Below are 20,742 nucleotides of genomic sequence, written 5' to 3'. Positions count from 1 at the left end.
GTCACTGATGTGCTTATGGTTGTAACAGAGGTAAAATGTATAGATATTGATAATTTATCATCTGAAAACATTCCCAGTTCCCTTTATCTCGCTAGAGATCTGAAATGTGAATCAAAATCAGGGTTACTATGGAAGGAGTTAGCAATCCTGTTTTTAAAAAATCTCAGTGTGAACATTTTCACTGAAAATCATCTGTCTCTGAAATGATGAGGATTTTAAAACATATGCGGAGACTGAGATGAGGAGGCTGCTGCCTACTTTTGACTTATTTAAATATGCACAGGGCTTCCTCCATTTTAATCTTCCTTTTGAAAAACATGGCTGTATTGCTATAGCTGGCAAACCCCTAAAAAAACAACCGTCATTTCTTCCCTGCATAGCGCAGCTGAGCCAGACTAATCTGGAGTGGGGACCCCCTTCAGCCGGCTAAGCAGCCAGGACTATTCATAATTCATAAGTGCTTCAAGCCATCTAGCTGAATGCAGTTCTTGCATCTTCGTGCAATCCCTGATTTTATTATTCTGTTCTGCCAGCAAATAAACCCACATACAGCTTGTCTGCAAAGATTGACTGCAAAGATTGACTTTGTCTTGGAGTAGCAAATACCATATTTTTTCAAATCTTTTGGCTTTTATGAATATTTAGCTTTTTATTGACTGGAAAACTGGGACATCCTTGTTCTTGTGGAATTCCTCTACCTGACCTGTGAATTCTTCATAAGGGATTTGTTGATTCTGTTGTGGAGTTTTCCAAAATGCCTGAAGCAAACTATTTGTTATCTGTATCTTGGGGTTACATCAAGGTGGGTTAAGAATCTTGATATATTACAGATCTAGGATATAAAATACATAAAGCATATCCTATTTAAGTTATTTATATACACTGTGTAGTAAGAGGTAACATACTGTAAATGCAACATACGTACATGTAATGTTTTTTTTTCCTTTTGTTAATTCACTTCAGAGGACAGAATAATATTGCTCTAAAAATAGTTTAATTTGAAAATTAGGAATATCATTTTGTGCATATTAGGATGAAAAGATGTTTATAACCTGCAGTGTAATATTCTATATCCAAGCATACATGTTTTCTTCTTTAAATTTACAATATATTTTTCCTCTGTCATGTATTCCCAATGTATACAATTGCCTTTATTTTGCAAATATATAGCAAAACAGAGCAAATTTATATTTAAAATTTAGGCAGGATGTGGAATTGAAAACCAGTAGAGGACTTCAATTTTTGAGAGAAATTGCGTAAAACATAGCCTTCTCTTTCATCAGGAAAACCTGATGTGCACATCCTGTTAGAAATTCATTATTGTCAGTTTAATATGACAGTAAGAAACTGCCAGTTCTGACGGTGCTGAATATTAGCTAAATTCAACCATATGGTGCTAACTATGTTCTAAATATCTACAGTTTATTTTTCAATATCTTGTTTATGGATTTGCATGTAATAAAGTTACAGTTAAATTAATGTAGAACGGCATTCAGAAAAATGACGGCTTTTTATTTATTTATTTTATTTCAACAGTTCAAAAGAATGCTAAACCGGGAGCTGACACACCTCTCAGAGATGAGCCGATCCGGGAACCAAGTGTCTGAATACATTTCAAACACTTTCCTCGGTAAGACATTTCACACCAAGCTTTCATATCCCACAGGAATAGGATTTCATGGAAAATAAATTAGCCACTAGCCTATACTTGTGTCCATTCTTTAAAATCGTTATCCTGTACAAAACATTGCTGAAATGTTTTCTTTTGGGGTAAGTGGCCTAGATTTCAAAGATATAATGGGGAAAAATAGAACAATGTTTGGGTAAGTATTTCCTCAAAATAAATAATTTCCTCTAAATCTAACAAAATGCTTCTGTTTTCAAAAAGATTTCACGAACCTACTGTTAGCGGCATTATGCATGGTTTTCTTTTGACCTTATGTAAAGGACAAGGTCACACACATACTGCTGAATACTTCCCTTCTTTGCACGTCTTTTGTCATATAATTGCATAATTGCCCTCTCAGACAGTAAACAGCCTTGTCTTAGTCATTTTCTATTCCACTATTTATATATTTATGAATTTACCACTGCTAATTCTGATCCTGAAAACGTTTACACCCAAGAATAACTTTTCTCACATTTGTAGTTCTGTTGAAACTGTTGGGTTATGGACATGAATCAGGTGTTTAAAGGGTTGGGCCCTATGTGATTGCATTATATTTGTTATACAACATGTAATTTGCTGTAAATGTTTCACATTCAGTTTTAGAATTTGTAAGTATTCTTAAAGAGGAGAAGTTCAGCAAAATACCGATGCAACACTTAAGTCCCACTTAAGCCCTTAACACTAAGTGGTGCATTAGACCTTATATGGAACCTCTGTATTGGAGTGAAGACACACACAAATATTCCTGGCCAGATATTGTAAAACAATTCCCTATGTCAGTTAAACGCTTACACTTGGATCAAGGTACGGCATTATTTTGGACATAGCACATCGTTATTAATAATCAGTATAATTGTTTGTAGCTCCCTTATGGAAATCTGTTGGCTCTGTTTTATCAAGCTGCCTCGTCAGGACACCCAGAATATTAAATAGTGCCAAAAGTAGAGCAGGACTAGGTAGCCAAAATCCAACAATCTACTTCTGAAGCTGGAAAGTATGCAATGTGCTGCATTATAGTGGGCTCATTTTCATCAGTGGCATTTACAGATTCTTCCTGATGTATTTTTTGCAAGTGAGAATCTTACTGCTCATCACTGTTTGTCACTAGGAGAGAACACAAATGGAACACAACTCCAGAAGATGTCTTGCTACTTATTCTATAATGGTGCTATTCAGTCCGGTCCGCAGGGGAACGTAGGGGCCACCAAACGACTTAAGCCCTGCATCAGTGTTGTATGTGGAGCAGAGGGCCGTGTGTACTGGGGAGAATTACAGGTTGATTGTTCATTTTAAAAATAAATAAATAAAGCTTTTACATTTTTTAAATTAGCAAAAAAAGGGATCTAGGTGTGTCCTTAGATTTCTAGATGAACCGTACTTCTAGGATGGGGATTGCTTGTTAATGTCTGCCAAAAAAAGGGACCCAAGTGTATTCTTAGATTTCTAGATGAACCGTACTTCTAGGATGAGGGTTGCTTGTTCATGTCTGCCAAAAAAAGAAAACACTGCTTCTTCACTTCCCTAAATTAAACAGGAGAACGGTTTTGTAATGTTCAGAATGCACAAAGGAACAAATATGGCTATGAACAGCTCACGGTATGAATAAGGTGTATGATATATCGTAGCCTTGATTAGCCAGAGGGCCAAATTCACTATTGGCTCAAGCAGGTGCTGTAGAGTAAGTCCTTTGGGAACTGTAGAGATGCCACATTCACTCTGCCTTTCTTTAGGTCAAATTTGCCTCTAATGGCCCAGTCCTGAAGCCCTTATTTAGTCAATGGGCATTCTGCCAGAGTAAGGGCAGCAGGTTTTGGATCCATATCAGTGACCAAACGGGGGGCCTGAGAGGGGTGTATTTTTACCCCTATCTTGGCCCTCTCTAGATGAATTTACAACAACCCAAAATGGTTTTTCACTATATGCCATCCTCTGCAGTGACAAACTGTATAGCTGCTCCCTTTCTTTCTCATCTCATCAGAGAATTATAGCCACGTGGAACTGCAACATCTGTTTCTGTGCCATTTGTGTACTACAGAAGTTCTAAATATAGACCTACAATATAGAATGTGATTTTTTTTTTAAGTAATTTATTTTCAACTTCAGCATGAATCCAATTCCAAATGAGAGTGTTTCTTTTTTGTGAGTGGTAATTATAGGATTAGTGATAACACTTAATGACAGGCTTCCATACAGTAAACATTAAGGGCCCAACCTTGCACCATTGGAATACTCACGTGAGAGAGCTGCAGGGCCAGACCCTGATTTTGTATTTGCTTTCTAGAGATGTGATTCTCATCTCAGATACTTGGACTTCTCCTGCAGCGTATTTTACAGCTTTTGAGTGGTAGCTAATTTTACGAGTAATATATACTCATAGACTGCCTTTAAGAACACATGGAACAGACACTCTGGGGAACAAATTGCTAAACCTTAGGTAGCTGACCACAGAGTCATAGAGGAGATGACAGTCACTTGCTCAGGTGATCACATGTTCTGGATGGTTCAAAGGGGACCACAAGTAGGACTGATGGAAAACAATAAAAACTCGGTGGGAGAGGGAATTATAACAGTGCTCAGAAACCGTAATATGTGGTGTTGAAGGTACAGAATATCTGTCTGCACCTTTTTTATATTTTAAAATCAATGAACTAGTTACAATACCGGCCTGTTAAGTGGCAGGTATCCAGTGTCAGTACTGTAAATCAAGGTAAAAAATATACATACTTAAACTCAAGTAGAATATTTTCATAAGTAGTAATACTTTGTGGTGGCCACTTAGCAACATGAGCATACTATACATAGCTAGATCACTAACCTTAAAACCTTTTACTGTTAAGAACAGGTTTTTATTTTTATTGTTTCTTGATCTCCATCATTATTCTGTATCAGCAAATTCGACCTGTCAGAAGGATTTTTCTCAAAATTCACAAAATTCATGAGTTTAGTTATTTTATCAAGTAACAAGGTTTTGTTTAGGATCTTCATTTTCCCCTGCCTTAGCACTCAACCATTGCTAAGGAGATTGTATATAGGAAAATCCTTCTGTTGGTCCAGTGCCTACTCGCAAGGGAAACACCCACTGATGCCAAATCAGCAGTCATTGTGAATAATGTCTTTCTTCTTAATTGCAATGTTGCAGACACAGTAGTAGTTCTGATTACACAGATCTTTAATTAAGCAAAGGAAAGCACAGCTAATGCCTTAGCTCCTTTAGAGATGATCAGATCTGCAAAAGTGCAACGGGATTATAATCTATTTCACCAGTGCAGGAAAACTGCGCCCTACAAAAGCCATGTGCCATTCTTTCTCCATTTTAATCCAATAAATAAATTATTTGTGTTCCCTTAAATGAAAGGCGATAACTAATGATGTAAATAGATTTATTTATTAAAACAAATCAAAGCAGGCCAAATTCTCTCCCCAGTTACTTGTGCTCAACTCCCATTGAAGTCAATAATAGTTCTACACATATCTGAGGACATAAATTAGTTCAGTGCACTGTATGACACTTTGTTCATTTTTAATGATTGGAATTAATCTAAAGGGTGAACATTGTATTATACAAACACTATTAGGCTATTGCCCAAATTAAGCAAAGTTGGTGTCAGCAGGCATAAAGGATAACTGCAGGGTGTACCGTGCCCCAGCAAAGCCCAAAGGGAAGGTTCATCACAATGGAGGGCAGACAGCGATTATGTTGCTGTCCTGCACTAGGTTTAGATCAGGAGGGGCCGTCTTTAAAATACACTAGGCCTCTGGGGTGAATCTGTGTGTGGAACGACTAAATCAGCCTAGATTTTTACTACCCTGGACACATCCTTCTTTCACATTCAGTGGCAGCTCCACTCACAAGAGGAGAGAGTCAGCTGTTTCTGACAGCCTGTTATTCTCATCAGGGGCCAAATTCTCTTCTGGTGTAACTACCCTGACACTAGTAAAGTTACACCAACAGTGAATTTGACCCTCTCTTCCTAGGATCACTAACATCCTTTACAGCAGCATAAGATCTTAGATCAGCATTTGTGCTACGAGTGGATTTAGACCTGAGTGTATCAGCCTTTCATGATTAATGATTACTATGTTAAAGACACTGGTAATGAGCAATAACGTCTTAATTTGCAATAATCATTGCTTGCTTGAATGTAGTATTTCAAATTCAATGTGATTTTTAATGGTTTATTAAAATACTCTTTTAAATACTCAGGAGTGATTGTAAAGTAGGTTACAAGGTTCTAAAATTATCATGTGCATAAAATGAAAACTTAATGGAGCACCTCCAAATGGTTGATTTTAAAGTGAAAGTTTGCTGTGTCCTGATTCTGTGTAGTTGAATCATTTCACCTTTTTTCTTTCACAGACAAACAAAATGATGTGGAGATTCCCTCTCCCACACAGAAAGACAGAGAGAAGAAGAAAAAACAGCAGCTCATGACACAGATCAGTGGAGTGAAAAAATTAATGCATAGTTCAAGCTTAAACAACACCAGCATTTCACGGTTTGGTGTGAAAACAGAAAAGGAAGACCATCTGGCCAAGGTGTGCATAATTCTTGTACATAAACGTCCTTGCAGTTATATCATTCTGGATCTTCGCTGAAGCTGGAAAGAGAGAGAAGATGGTGGTGTTTACTAGCTTTAGCATTAAAATGGGAGCCAGGTCTTATGGGTTCTTGTCTCATCTGTTTGAACTAGTAGAGCGAGTCACTTATCCTAGCCTGACAGCCTCTTTTGTAAAATGGGAATAAATATTACCTACCTGACAAGAGTATTGTGAGTCTTAATTAATGTTTTCAATGGGAGTTGAATCAGGCCCCAAAAGCATATTTTTAGCTGCGTATAGGCCTTTGAAATTTAATCAGAATAGTTTAAAAGATCAGAAAGAGGAAGATGTGACTAAGTAGTTCTGAACCATAAAGTCTTAAGTATCGAGGGTAGCCGTGTTAGTCTGTATCCACAAAAACAACGAGGAGTCCGGTGGCACCTTAAAGACTAACATCTGAAGAAGTGCGTTTTTTACCCACGAAAGCTTATGCCCAAATAAATCTGTTAGTCTTTAAGGTGCCACCAGACTCCTCGTTGTTTTTGTAAAGTCTTAGGCATTGGTGAACACAGCTCAGCCATGTCTACTATTGGCCACTTTGCCTTTGTCTTCTCGCTGGGGTTTCCTGCGGCTACAGGAGACATAGCTCTGAAAATAATTCTCTAATGACTCAATGCAGTGTGTTCTCCACTGAACAGTGGTTTGACATAGAATCTTCAGTGTTACTCTACATTTCATGTACTTTGATAATTACCAGTTAATATTAATTATCATATTATTAAACTTTCAAAAAATACTGAAGGGTTGATTAAACTGATAGCTATGATAGTGTGTGGTACATGCTCGTGCATTTTTAAAGTATTTTAACTATTCTCTTTTATTGTTTTTGTTTTTCTATAGGAGTTGGAGGATCTAAATAAATGGGGTCTTAACATATTTAATGTTGCAAGATATTCACACAGCAGGCCCCTCACCTGTATTATGTATGCCATATTTCAGGTTAGAGATTCTACATGCATTTGTTATTCTTTTACAACACTTGTATGGTTTCTGATTGTTTTCTGGTTTGTTAACTCCTAAAATATGTGTATGAGGAGACCTTTGGTTGCATGATTAAGATGTATTCTTTTCACATTTATTAAACAGGAGAGAGATCTACTAAAAACATTCAAAATCTCATCTGACACCTTTGTAACTTACATGATGACTTTGGAAGACCACTACCATTCCGATGTAGCCTACCATAACAGCCTACATGCTGCTGATGTTGCCCAGTCGACACACGTTCTTCTTTCTACGCCTGCATTAGATGTAAGTTGTTCTGCTTTTAACAAAGTGATCTGTATTGGGGCATTGAAGTAATTTGGCTGGATAATTCTAAAGCAGTAAAGCAGAATATCTGAATGGATATTTCAATGTATAGATCCTCTGTGTGAATTAATTGAAGCTATATGCAATATTGGTGGCCCTGAAACCTAACTGCTGGAAGGCAACAGAGGGCATGAATGACTGAAGTGTGTAATCTTGAGCTAACCTGTGGGCTAGTGGTTGTGTATTCCAGCACCATACAAGGTTCAGAGCGTCTATTCCATGTCTTGTCTTTACTTCTGGTTTGTAGATGAGATTCTGTCCACTCTCAACTCCGCAAAATCTATTATTGGAGTTTTGTTCACAGACTCAGGATTTCACTTTAAGATCATTAAAATGCATAGCAGAACACTTAAACTGATGCACTCTGCTTCAGCATCAATCCATATTGCAAAAGTAGTATACCGTACTGCTTTTTCTGAGGGCTTAGTTTACTTAGGGCAAAGATACTTTAAATAATTTTCAGTAACAAGTGCACATACTGTTTGAAGGGCTTTCTTCTGGCTAGAAACATTTGGCTTATGGAAGGCTAAATCTTAAAAACGAGGACAATTAGTTTTGACAATTTGCCGTGCAAACCACTCAGAGCTTATAGTTCAAAGGCTGTGGTCACATGCTCATATTGTTCATTTTTTCCTAGGCTGTCTTCACAGATTTGGAAATCCTTGCAGCAATTTTTGCAGCTGCAATTCATGATGTGGATCACCCTGGTGTCTCCAACCAATTTCTTATTAATACAAGTAAGTCTTGTTTTAAATACAGTAGTACCTCACTAATCTGCAAATCTAATACACCCTTTCCCTTGGTCAACAAAGATTTAGTAGCAGAGTAAGATCTCAAATTACTTCTTTAAAACTGTGTTACTGTCGTGCAATATTCTGCAGTAGACTACTAGCACACCATGAAACTGGGCAATAATTAAACTGTTGTCAAAATAAAAAAACAAGTGAACTTTGTGATGTGGTCTCTTTGTGACATAAATCATGTTTATTTTCCTAGTACTAATTCACAGTGAGTCTTCCAGTCATTAGTGTGAACTTGGACAGTTCTTTTATAACTAATATGAGACAGATAAATAATACATAATATTTTATTTTATATTTTTATTGTTGTTGTGGATGATGATAAAGCCAAAGATTAATGTTTGTGGTTCATAGTCGACTTTGTAACATGCTAAATACATGTGTTCGTTCCAAGACAACTGTATGACTCCATTTTGGAAAGTTTCTTTGCATGTTTCATGCTTTCTATTGTTAGTTACAAAAAAAATCAATTTTTTTCTCTCATCTCAAGCTAGTTACCAATTAAACTGAATAATAATGAGTACATTTGAATATGAGTGTTAATATTAGAATACCACACGCTATTTGGCTCTGATGACACAAAAAGAAAACCAGTAGAACACAGAATGCCCAGTTTCTAATAATTTATTTAAATGATTCTAAAGACTTTAATGCACAACAGAAGGATTTCCTTTTTGAAATCCTGCATTATGCTTACTAATTTCTTTCACACTTCTTTGCTAGATTCTGAATTAGCTCTGATGTACAATGATGAATCTGTCTTGGAAAACCACCATCTTGCTGTGGGTTTCAAACTGCTGCAAGAAGAACACTGTGATATCTTCCAGAACCTTTCGAAGAAACAGCGTCAGACTCTCAGGAAAATGGTGATAGATATGGTAAGAATTCTACCCTTACTGTACTCTGGCTATCCCTACTGCTGTTCTTAAAGAGAAAACTCGTCTTTTTGCACTGCTGCATTTACTTCAGAAGGGTTTCTTCTTTTATAAAGGTGTTGGCAACAGATATGTCCAAACATATGAGCCTTTTGGCAGATCTAAAGACTATGGTGGAAACTAAGAAAGTGACAAGTTCAGGAGTTCTCCTTTTGGATAACTATACAGATCGTATACAGGTATGTGATTGCAATTTTCCTTTAGATTTTTGCCATTTTGCACAGTTTATTCTTTGTTGAAGAAACCATGCTCCATAGTTTCACTCTGGGTATAGTTTTGGCATTTGTTGCAAAGTTCAGTGCTAACTTTTTTAGGAATCATTCAAAGCTTGTAGGACCCATATTGCTACTGTTCAATACCATGGAGAGCAGCAAAGAGGTACAGGAAGGCCCTAGGATGGATTTAGGCACTGCAATATTCTCTCATTCTCTCTTTCGTTGAAGTTGTTCCATTGTGTATCTGAGAGATGTGCCCCAGAATATCCCAATGCATAGAAAAACCCACAGCACTGAGTCTCAGGTCATGTCTGCACTACGAAATTAGGTCGAATTTATAGAAGTCGGTTTTGTAGAAAGCATTTTTATACAGTCGATTGTGTGTGTCCCCACACAAATGCTCTAAGTGCATGTAGTCGGCGGAGTGTGTCCGCAGTACCGAGGCAACCGTCGACTTCCAGAGCGTTGCACTGTGGGTAGCTATCCCACAGTGCCTGGTGGGGCTAAAACATTGTTGCGGGTGGTTCTGCGTACATATCATCAGGCCCCCCCTTCCCTCCCTCCTTCCATGAAAGCAAAGGCAGACAATTGTTTTGCGCCTTTTTTCTTCAGTTACCTGTGCAGACGCCATACCACGGCAAGCATGGAGCCGCTCAGCTAACCGTCACCGTATGTCTCCTGGGTGCTGGCAGACGTAGTACTGCATTGCTACACAGCAGCAGTTTATTGCCTTTTGGCAGCAGACAGTGCAGTATGACTGGTAGCCGTCGTCGACGTAGTCCTGGGTGCCCTTTTAACCAACCTCGATGAGGTCAGGGACGCCTGGGCAAACATAGGAGTGACTCAGCCAGGTCATTTCCCTTTTAAGTTTCGTCTCATGGCGATTGAGTCCTACCGGCAGCGCATTGTCTTTTAATCAGCAGCCAGCAGAAGACGATGGCCAGCAGTCATACTGCACCATCTTCTGCCGAGCACCCAGGAGATGACGATGGCTAGCAGTCATACTGCACAGTCTGCTGCCAGCAAGATGTATAAAGGTAGATGAAGTGGCTCAAAACCAGAAATAGACCAGATTTGTTTTGTATTCATTTTCTCCTTCCTCCCTCTGTGAAATCAACAGCCTGCTAAACCCAGTTTTGAGTTCTATCCTTGAGGTTTTGAGTTCTATCCTTGAGGGGGCCATTCTGTTTCTCGCAAAGCCACCCCCTTTGTTGCTTTTAATTCCCTGTAAGCCAACCCTGTAAGCCATGTCGTCAGTCACCCCTCCCTCTGTCAGGGCAACAGCAGACAATCGTTCCGCGCCTTTTTTCTGTACAGATGCCATACCACAGCAAGCATGGAGCCTGCTCAGATCACTTTGCCAATAGGAGCACATTAAACACCACACACATTATCCAGCAGTATATGCAGCACCAGAACCTGGCAAAGCGAAACCGGGCGAGTTGGCGACGTCAGCGGGGTGACGAGAGTGATAAGTACATGGACAGACTTCTCTCAAAGCACGGGCCCTGGCAATGTGGGCATCATGGTGCTAATGGGGCAGGTTCATGTGGTGGAATGCTGATTCTGGGCTCGGGAAACAAGCACAGATTGATGGGACCGCATAGTGTTGCAGGTCTGGGACGATTCCCAGTGGCTGCGAAACTTTCACGTGCGTAAGGGCACTTCCATGGAACTTTGTGACTTGCTTTCCCCTGCCCTGAGGCGCAAGAATACCAAGATGAGAGCAGCCCTCACAGTTGAGAAGCGAGTGCCAATAGCCCTGTGGAAGCTTGCAACGCCAGACAGCTACCGGTCAGTCGGGAATCAATTTGGAGTGGACAAATCTACTGTGGGGGCTGCTGTGATGCAAGTAGCCAATGCAATCAAAGATCTGCTGATATCAAGGGTAGTGACCCTGGGAAATTTGCAGGTCATAGTAGATGGCTTTGCTGCAATGGGATTCCCTAACTGTGGTAGGGCCATAGACAGAACCCATATCCCTATCTTGGCACCGGAGCACCAACCCGGTGAGTACATAAACCGCAAGGGGTACTTTTCAATAGTCCTGCAAACACTGGTGGATCACAAGGGACATTTCACCAGCATCAACATGGGATGGCCGGGAAAGGTACATGACGCTTGCATCTTCAGGAACTCTGGTCTGTTTCAAAAGCTGCAGGAAGGGACTTTATTCCCAGACCAGAAAATAACCATTGGGGATGTTGAAATGCCTATAGTTATCCTTGGGGACCCAGCCTACCCCTTAATGCCATGGCTCATGAAGCCATACAGAGGCAGCCTGGACAGTAGTCAGGAGCTGTTCAACTACAGGCTGAGCAAGTGCAGAATGGTGGTAGAATGTGCATTTGGATGTTTAAAAGCACGCTGGCGCAGTTTACTGACTCAGTTAGACCTCAGCGAAACCAGTATTCCCATTGTTATTACTGCTTGCTGTGCGCTCCACAGTATCTGTGAGAGTAAGGGGGAGACGTTTATGGCGGGGTGGGAGGTTGAGGCAAATCATCTGTCTGCTGGTTACACACAGCCAGACACCAGGGCAGTTAGAAGAGCACAGGAGGGCACAGTGCGCATCAGAGAAGCTTTGAAAACCAGTTTCATGACTGGCCAGGCTATGGTGTGAAAGTTCTGTTTGTTCCTCCTTGATAAAACCCCCTGTCCCTTGGTTCACTCTACTTCCCTGTAAGCTAACCACCCTCCCCTCCTCCCTTCGATCACCTCTTGCAGAGGCAATAAAGTCATTGTTGCTTCACATTCATGCATTCTTTATTAATTCATCACAAAAATAGGGGGATAACTACCAAGGTAGCCCAGGAGGGGTAGTGGAGGAGAGAAGCATCAGGAGGGGTGGTGGAGGAGGGAAGGACAAGGCCACACAGCACTTTAAAAGTTTAAAACTTTAAAACTTATTGAATGCCAGCCTTCTGTTGCTTGGGCAATCCTCTGGGGTGGAATGGCTAGGTGGCCAGAGGCCCCCCCACCGCGTTCTTGGGTGTCTGGGTGAGGAGGCTATGGAACTTGGGGAGGAGGGCAGTTGATTACACAGGGGCTGTAGCGGCGGTCTGTGCTCCTGCTGCCTTTCCTGCAGCTCAACTATACGCTGGAGCATATTAGTTTCATCCTCCAGCAGCCTCAGCATTGAATCCTGCCTCCTCTCATCACGCTGCTGCCACCTTTCAGCTTCAGCCCTCTCTTCAGCCTGCCACTTACTCTCTTCAGCCCGCCACTTACTCTCTTCAGCCCGCAAGCTCTCCTCCCGGTCATTTTGTGCTTTTCTGCACTCTGACATTGTCTGCCTCCACGCATTCGTCTGTGCTCTGTCAGTGTGGGAGAACAACGTGAGCTCAGAGAACATTTCATCGCAAGTGTGTTTTTTTTCGCCTTCTAATCTTTGCTAGCCTCTGGGAAGGAGAAGATCCTGTGATCCTTGAAACACATGCAGCTGGTGGAGGAAAAAAAAGGGACAGTGGTATTTAAAAAGACACATTTTATAGAACAATGGGTACACTCTTTCACGGTAAACCTTGCTGTTAACATTACATACATAGCACATGTGCTTTCGTTCCAAGATCGCATTTTGCCTCCCCCCAGCACGTGGCTAGCCCTTCTCCCCTCCCTCCCTCCCCGTGGCTAACAGCGGGGAACATTTCTGGTCAGCCACAGGGAAACAGCCCAGCAGGAACGGGCACCTCTGAATGTCCCCTTAAGAAAAGCACCCTATTTCAACAAGGTGACCATGAATGATATCACTCTCCTGAGGATAACACAAAGAGATAAAGAACGGATGTTGTTTGAACGCCAGCAAACATACACTGCAATGCTTTGTTCTACAGTGATTCCCGAGTACTTGCTACTGGCCTCGAGTGGTAAAGTGTCCTACCATGGTGGTTGGAATAAGGTTGCCCTACCCAGAAACCTTTTGCAAAGGCTTTGGGAGTACATCCAGGAGAGCCGCAAATGCCAGGGCAAATTAATCATTAAACATGCTTGCTTTTAAACCATGTATAGTATTTTAAAGGGCACACTCACCAGAGGTCCCTTCTCTGCCTGGCAGGTCCGGGAGGCAGCCTTGGGTGGGTTCGGCGGGTACTGGCTCCAGGTCCAGGGTGAAAAACAGTTCCTGGCTGTTGGGAAAACCGGTTTCTCCGCTTGCTTGCTGTGAGCTGTCTACAACCTCATCATCATCATCATCTTCTTCGTCCCCAAAACCTGCTTCCATGTTGCCTCCATCTCCATTGAAGGAGTCAAACAACATGGCTGGGGTAGTGGTGGCTGAACCCTCTAAAATGGCATGCAGCTCATCATAGAAGCGGCATGTTTTGGGCTCTGACCCGGAGCGGCCGTTCGGCTCTCTGGTTTTCTGGTAGGCTTGCCTCAGTTCCTTAAGTTTCATGCGGCACTGCTTCGGGTCCCTGTTATGGCCTCTGTCCTTCGTGCCCTGGGAGATTTTGACAAATGTTTTGACATTTCGAAAACTGGAACATAGTTCTGATAGCACGGATTCCTCTCCCCATATAGCGATCAGATCCCGTACCTCCCGTTCGGTCCATGCTGGAGCTCTTTTGCAATTCTGGGACTCCTTCATGGTCACCTCTACTGATGAGCTCTGCAAGGTCACCTCTGCTGATGGTCACCTGCAGCTTGCCACACTGGCTAAACAGGAAATTGAAATTCAAAAGTTCGCGGGTCTTTCCCTGTCTACATGGCCAGTGCATCTGAGTTGAGAGTGCTATCCAAAGCAGTCACAATGGAGCACTCTGGGATAGCTCCCGGAGGCTAATACCGTCGAATTGTGTCCACAGTACCCCAAATTTGACCCAGCAAGGCCGATTTCAGCACTAACCCCCTTGTCGGGGGTGGAGTAAGGAAATCAATTTTAAGAGCCCTTTAAGTTGAAAAAAAGGGCTTCGTCGTGTGGATGGGTGCAGGGTTAAATCGATTTAACGCTGCTAAATTTGACGTCAACTTCTAGTGTAGACCAGGGCTCAGAGTACTGAGAAAGGAGCTTACTCTTTCAGAGGCAGGGAAAGCACCCCATTCCTCCCTCGACTTTGGTGGCAGACATTTAACAACAGGCTTACAAAAAAACCTCCCATCTTATCACTGGTTTAACATAAAGATCACAATTCATTTTTTTAAAAGCTGTTAATCTGGAGAGAGAAGTTGCTGTAAAATATAGAACACTCCATTTCTCTGTAAATCCATTTGTCCACAGTTAATCAAAACCATTTTGTTTGTGTATAAGGGATGTTATTCAGTTAATAAAGCTGGGCTATTTAGCTATAAAAGCCTCAATTTAGAGAAGAAATTATGAATGGTGGGAAGCACCTGCATTCAAGAACAGACCTATGTGATGGCATACTGCAACTGCACCCTGTATATCTATCAAGTTAGTTGATTTGGCACACAGTGCCCTTTGTGCTTCCACAAAAGACCCTGACAACTAATCTCTAGTGTAATTTGGAAGAAATTTTTGAGAAGTTATTTTTTCATAGGATGTTGCATAATCAAAGATTTTTGTGATTAAAATGTTCTTGATTAAACAAACAGGTATGGTCCAAAGTTTTCTTTTATTACACTTGATTTTATGAGTTTTCTTATTAATATAATTTCAGGTTCTCCGAAATATGGTACATTGTGCAGATTTGAGTAATCCCACAAAATCCCTGGAATTATATCGGCAGTGGACAGACAGAATCATGGAGGAATTTTTCCAGCAGGGAGACAAAGAACGAGAAAGAGGAATGGAAATTAGTCCAATGTGTGACAAACACACAGCCTCAGTGGAGAAATCACAGGTAATTTACATTGGGGTACATTTTATTTGTTTCAGTTTGTAGTTTTAAAATTGAATGGGCCAAGTTCATCCCTGATGTAACTTTGGTTTCATCAGTGGAGTTACACCAGGGATGAGTTTGGTCCAAATGTTTTTTCCATTGATTTTGATATTTTTATTAAGGACGTGGCATCCTCTTGCTGCATTTTATATGCTCAAGGGTCATCTGCCTTTTCACTTATAATGACAGGTTTTTTTCAGTGGAATAGGTAAATAATCAAAGGTTCAGAAGTTAGATTCTGATAAACCCCAAATACCTGAATGTCTTTGAAGCTTTTATGGATTTACGTGACCATTCTAGGTGTTCTCTTTCCCGCTTCGCTTCGCGTCATGTTCAAATGCAGACTCAATCTTCTTTTTTTGTGTTCCTACTTCCAGAAGCAACTGGGAATCTATCTGATCCCCCTGGCTGGGAAGGTGCGATTCAGATTTCCCCCACCTACTATTCTTCTCTCATCCTTCACAACATCCTTCTCCTTGGTCCTCAATGAGTCCCTCCAAAATTGGTCAATATCCTGCCAAGTCACCAAAGTTTTGGCAGTCTCTGTTTAGTGGCTAGTCTCTTTACATTTTGCACAGGCTACGGACTTCCTTAGTCAGGATCCACTCCAGAATCCATAGACAAAGATCCATAGACAACAGCCAACCCAGTGCGGATTGTCAGACCTGTGGAAACCCATAGGTTTTCAGGCTATAATCTTAAGGGCCCTTTGGAAGTCATGGAAGGAGGAATTTGGGGGAGCAGGGCAGTATTTATCTAAATCAATACAAATATTTTAAAAGGAGTTAGCTCCTTTGAAGACTGGAATATTTCTTACTTTGTGAGAACTAATTGGCACATCCCTTGTTCTCATTCATAGATTTTAAGGTTAGAAGGCACCATTAGATCATGCAGCGTGTTCTGTATAACACAAGCCATAGAATTTAACCCAGTCATCCCAATGTTGAACCCAATAACTTGTGTTTGACTAAAGCACATTCTGCTCTTTAGATAGTGGTGCCTCAGTTGCTTATTTAATTGGCTTGAACAAGACATTGTCAAGGATTTGTGGGCCCAAATAATTAATAAAGTTGATCATTATTATTTCTAAATGTCCTCCTGTGCTAAACCATGTCGTTTCAACATTATTCACGTTGCCATTGAAAAAAAATCTTGGCTCATTTGTTAGCCCAACAAGAATCTACGACTCCAGTTTGGCAGGGAAATGTCCACGTGCCCCATGAGTCAGTGTTGAAAAGTTTTTCTGCTCCATCTTCTCACTTCAGAGAGATTTTAAAACATAGATTGTGGTTATGCAGGGAGATTGGGAATTGAACAGAATGGAGACCATTTGAACAAGAAAAAAAATGCATCAACAGAGAGAGAGGCATTTATATTTTGAAGTTAAAAGGGCCTAAAATAGAAAGAATGGCAAATACAAACATATTTAAAATTCTCAAATATACTAAATAGTGTCCTTTTAAATCTAGTAAATATTCTTTTCAGAAACAGGCAAAACAAAGTGTGATCGTTTGCTTGGTTGTTTGAGATGCTTGTTTAGACAAACAATTAACTGTTCGCTTCATTTAAAAGTTGCAGCATTTGTGACCATTAGTCCTTTTGTGAATATTGGGAGCTTTTATGATGTCAATGAACCCCACTATCCACTCATCACAGCACTGGAGTTTTTTCACTTTAAAAGTGCCTCCAAACGTGTGCAGCAGGAAGTTTTCATCACCTTTTTGTTTAAGCTGCCGCAACAGTCTGTTACAATTGAATTATAATGGTTCTATTGACATCCTGTTGTGTCTGAAGGAGGCATATGCAATTTCCAAAGCAAACATCTGCATGTTGAGTCTGGCCCCTTAGAGAGCCGTTTTCCTGCTGCATAGAAATGCTGTCCAGCAGTGCGCGGAGTCAAGTGACACATTCTGCCAAGATGGAAGAATTTCAATCCTCTTTATGGCCATTCAGTTTTCTCCATCCTGTACATCCTGTTTGTCAGACAGTTAAAAAGTGAGCCAATGCAGAGCTTGTTTGCCAATAGTCTGAAGGACTCACAGACCCAACCTGGACCATCATTATTTCCATCAATGACACATCCATCTGTACCACAGGAGGCCTGCATACATATTATACCAACGCTGGGAACAAGGGATTATTTTTTGTTGTGGGTCCTTCATCTTGTTTTGTATACTCTTAACAAAGAAAAAAGAAAGTTGTAGTAGACTGCATCCAAACAGAAAAACGGCAGCTACCTCTGCAGCAGAAAGGAGAGACATCTCTCTATTTAAAGGTGCAGAGCAGAGAAAACAAGTAATCACAAACACAAGCTACATGCAGTAATAAGATATCATTAAAGGTCAAACTTAAGTCCATAAAAGCAATAACGTTCAGAATTCGGACTGAAAGTCAATCTAAGAACGCTGGCTTTTTCACAGCTGCCAGCCACATGAATGCTCAAGGGGAATTGCACTGCAATTGCCATAAAAAAAATCAATATTGTCATTTCAGGTACCTCTGTATGGTAACAGTTGAGAGGTGACATTTAAATAGCAACTACATCTTCTATCTCCCAAAGATTAACTCAGATTGAGTTTTGCCTTAGTATTGCACCAGAATGGGGGGGGCGGGGGTTTGGAGTCAGCCAAAGATAACAGCAAGCCTATTTATAATCACATGTTCATTATGGGATGGCATAATGGTAGCCTTATCTCTGAATGTCCATGTGACTGTTGTTTTTAATTAAACCTCCACTCAGGGCCCGATGTTAAAAAAGGCCTTAAGCCAACTTTCATTTTTGTAGGTACAGTTTTGCACAGGCATGACGGGTGCATATGGTGCCGTTTAGACACTGGGTTTGGAGGCCCAGGCTGATGCAGTTATTTGCAGGCAAAACAAAAGGCTGCTTCTCAGAATCAGGTCCTTAGTGTTGCTGAATATTTTCTGAAAAAATGCATCAGTCATTTGTAATGTGTATGTAATACTTTGTTTCTCAGGTTGGATTCATTGATTACATCGTCCATCCACTTTGGGAGACCTGGGCAGACCTAGTGCAGCCTGACGCACAAGACATCCTGGATACTTTAGAAGACAATAGGAACTGGTACCAGAGTATGATACCTCAGAGTCCCTCCCCTCCCCTTGATGAACGGAATAGAGACTGTCAGGGTCTAATGGAGAAGTTCCAGTTTGAACTGACTCTTGAAGAGGAGGATTCAGATGGACCTGAAAAGGAGAGTGAGAGTATCCACTATTTCAGCAATACAAAGACACTCTGTGTGATTGACCCAGACAAAAGGGAATCACAAGAAGAGGCTAATATAGAAATTGTGACAGAAGATATGTCACCTGTTGATACATAATGTACTGTGTGTAGGTGAACTTTAAACACTTAATGAGCATGCAAGCTGTCTTGTTGGACTAGCCTGCGATCTAGGTCTTAGGCCTGTGTCTAACATTGGCTAAAAGATCTTCCCAGCTACTTGAGATTGGAGTCAAGGTTAAAGATCGTGTATGGAATGATTGCTCAGGAAACTAACAGATGATCTACATTGTAGTTTAAGCCTTGTCATCTTAAAACATTGTGTTGTTCCGGAGCCAGCTTGAATTGTTACTGAACTGGTTGAAAGTGAACGACATAGAACTGAGAGATTTTATACTGTTAAGGTTTTGGGATTTATACCAGTTAGTCTGATAGAAACTACTGAATAGTAACTCTACATTTAAAACCTGTCCACCTAACCACCTGTCTGCGGACCTGTGTGCCTTTTTTGTAAACTTTCACGTCTTTTCAAGAGCCTATTAAATACACAAAGTTTAGTATAAAACTCTCCACAACGTGTTTCAAAATTGGTGGATACTTTTTTGATTCTTCCTGTTAAAAGAAAGTCTTCCTTCTCTCATGGGCAATATCTGTCACTTTATTGCGGTTAATCATTTTTACAGGCTAAACAGAAGGGGTACCCCCAATTTTGCATTTCTGCACCTTTAATAGTCTCATTAAATCTCCAGCTGATCTTTTCAAGTCATTTCATGCCATTGCACATCTTTCCTGTTTGCTTGCTGTGCACAAGCGTATTTTTTCCTCAGTGGGGTTCACTTTTGTTGTGCACAGGATAAAGGATAGTTCTGTTTTTCTAGCACAATGCAGTACGTATACAATTAAGTGTAATAAGGCAGTGTGTGATGTGCGTTCTCCCTTTGGCAGTTTCTTTGCTCAGTGGAAGTTGCACGCTCGGATCTTTGTGTTTCTCTCACCTGTAGTTCATGTTTCCTAGGTTTAGTTCCATCATCCTTCTCCTGCACTGCCTTGAGCTCTAACACGTCCATTACTGTTTATAACAGTGTATTTATTACTGACTGTATATAATGTAATGTTTTGTAAGTTATTAATTTATATAAATTAACATTGCCTGTCAACGGTGGTGTTAATTGTGTAGAAAACTCTGGATAAGAGTTGCCTTTTTTTCTTGTAACCTTTTGTATTGCATAAAATAGAAGAACCTGAACATAGCATAAGAGACATACGGAACCCATAGAGGGCATTCAGGTGGCATTGGCTCACAGGAGTTTCATTTTCACGATGAGTTAAGAAGAGTTGTATCTTATGACTGGGAATGGGGGCAATAGCATGAGCTGTTTAAACTACTGAAGCGCTGAAAAAGAAACCCCCTGTGAATGCTGCCAACTATTAAATGTCATGTTCCAGTATATGAACAACCCAATGTGAATTTCTATGACAAAATGTGAACTGATGTAATAATTGTGCTGTGAAGCTTCTTCTGAGAAAGCTTGTTAGGCATCATTAATGGTGTCAATCTCAGTTTGTAAAATATATTTCAAGCTTTCGGTCCAACTTGTGACTAAATAGTTGATGAGATTAGCACAGTTGTGCATGATCAATGGGTTTGTATGTCTGTTGAACACTGCATTGTTCCAGGTGGTTATTTTATTGTTTTCAGAAGTTTCACACAATGTATGTTATAGTATTATATATTGTGTTCAGATGCATTCTTAAGAGATTTTTATATGAAGTGAATAAATGAAAGCATGACCTAGGCTGGGGCTCTTCTGGCTGTTTATTTTTATCAACAACTTTGTATGTGAGATCACTAAGCAGCATCAAAATGTAACAGCCTACTCTGGGAGTAGGCAAACACATGATCACTGACCAGCTCCCATGGTAAAATAAAAACGAGGCCTCCACGCTTAACAGCTTTCTACATCCAGAAAGCAAAGCAACACTTGCATAGCCAGAATCTGTAAGCACAAGGAGGCCAGTCTTCCACGTATTCAGAGCCTCAGGACAAGGGTCCAGCACTCAGAGACCCGCTTCTTCCTTATTCACCTTTAACCTTCCTGATGGTGAAAATCATCAGTGCTGTGATCAGTCAT

At 40.6% G+C, this 20,742-nt stretch overlaps 1 protein-coding gene across 2 annotated transcripts in view; it reads left to right on the top strand.

Annotated features, from left to right (window-relative positions):
- The window catches only part of PDE4B (phosphodiesterase 4B), a 353,352-nt gene extending 332,984 nt beyond the window's left edge, over positions 1 to 20,368 (top strand). For both annotated transcript variants that reach the window (XM_077823896.1, XM_077823897.1), the window contains 9 exons: positions 1,537 to 1,630; positions 6,027 to 6,205; positions 7,109 to 7,207; positions 7,355 to 7,519; positions 8,217 to 8,316; positions 9,103 to 9,257; positions 9,371 to 9,493; positions 15,145 to 15,327; positions 18,345 to 20,368. In XM_077823896.1, coding sequence (XP_077680022.1) covers positions 1,537 to 1,630; positions 6,027 to 6,205; positions 7,109 to 7,207; positions 7,355 to 7,519; positions 8,217 to 8,316; positions 9,103 to 9,257; positions 9,371 to 9,493; positions 15,145 to 15,327; positions 18,345 to 18,710 — 1,464 coding nt within the window. In that variant the 3' untranslated portion in view covers positions 18,711 to 20,368. The remainder of the gene's footprint in view (positions 1 to 1,536; positions 1,631 to 6,026; positions 6,206 to 7,108; positions 7,208 to 7,354; positions 7,520 to 8,216; positions 8,317 to 9,102; positions 9,258 to 9,370; positions 9,494 to 15,144; positions 15,328 to 18,344) is intronic.
- Positions 20,369 to 20,742: the final 374 nt, after the last annotated feature.

The sequence above is a fragment of the Eretmochelys imbricata genome, chromosome 8, assembly GCF_965152235.1.
Source record: "Eretmochelys imbricata isolate rEreImb1 chromosome 8, rEreImb1.hap1, whole genome shotgun sequence".
Classification (NCBI taxonomy): Eukaryota; Metazoa; Chordata; order Testudines; family Cheloniidae; genus Eretmochelys; species Eretmochelys imbricata.
The sequence above is the reverse complement of the archived record's forward strand: the minus strand, read 5'-3'. Positions and strand labels throughout refer to the sequence as shown.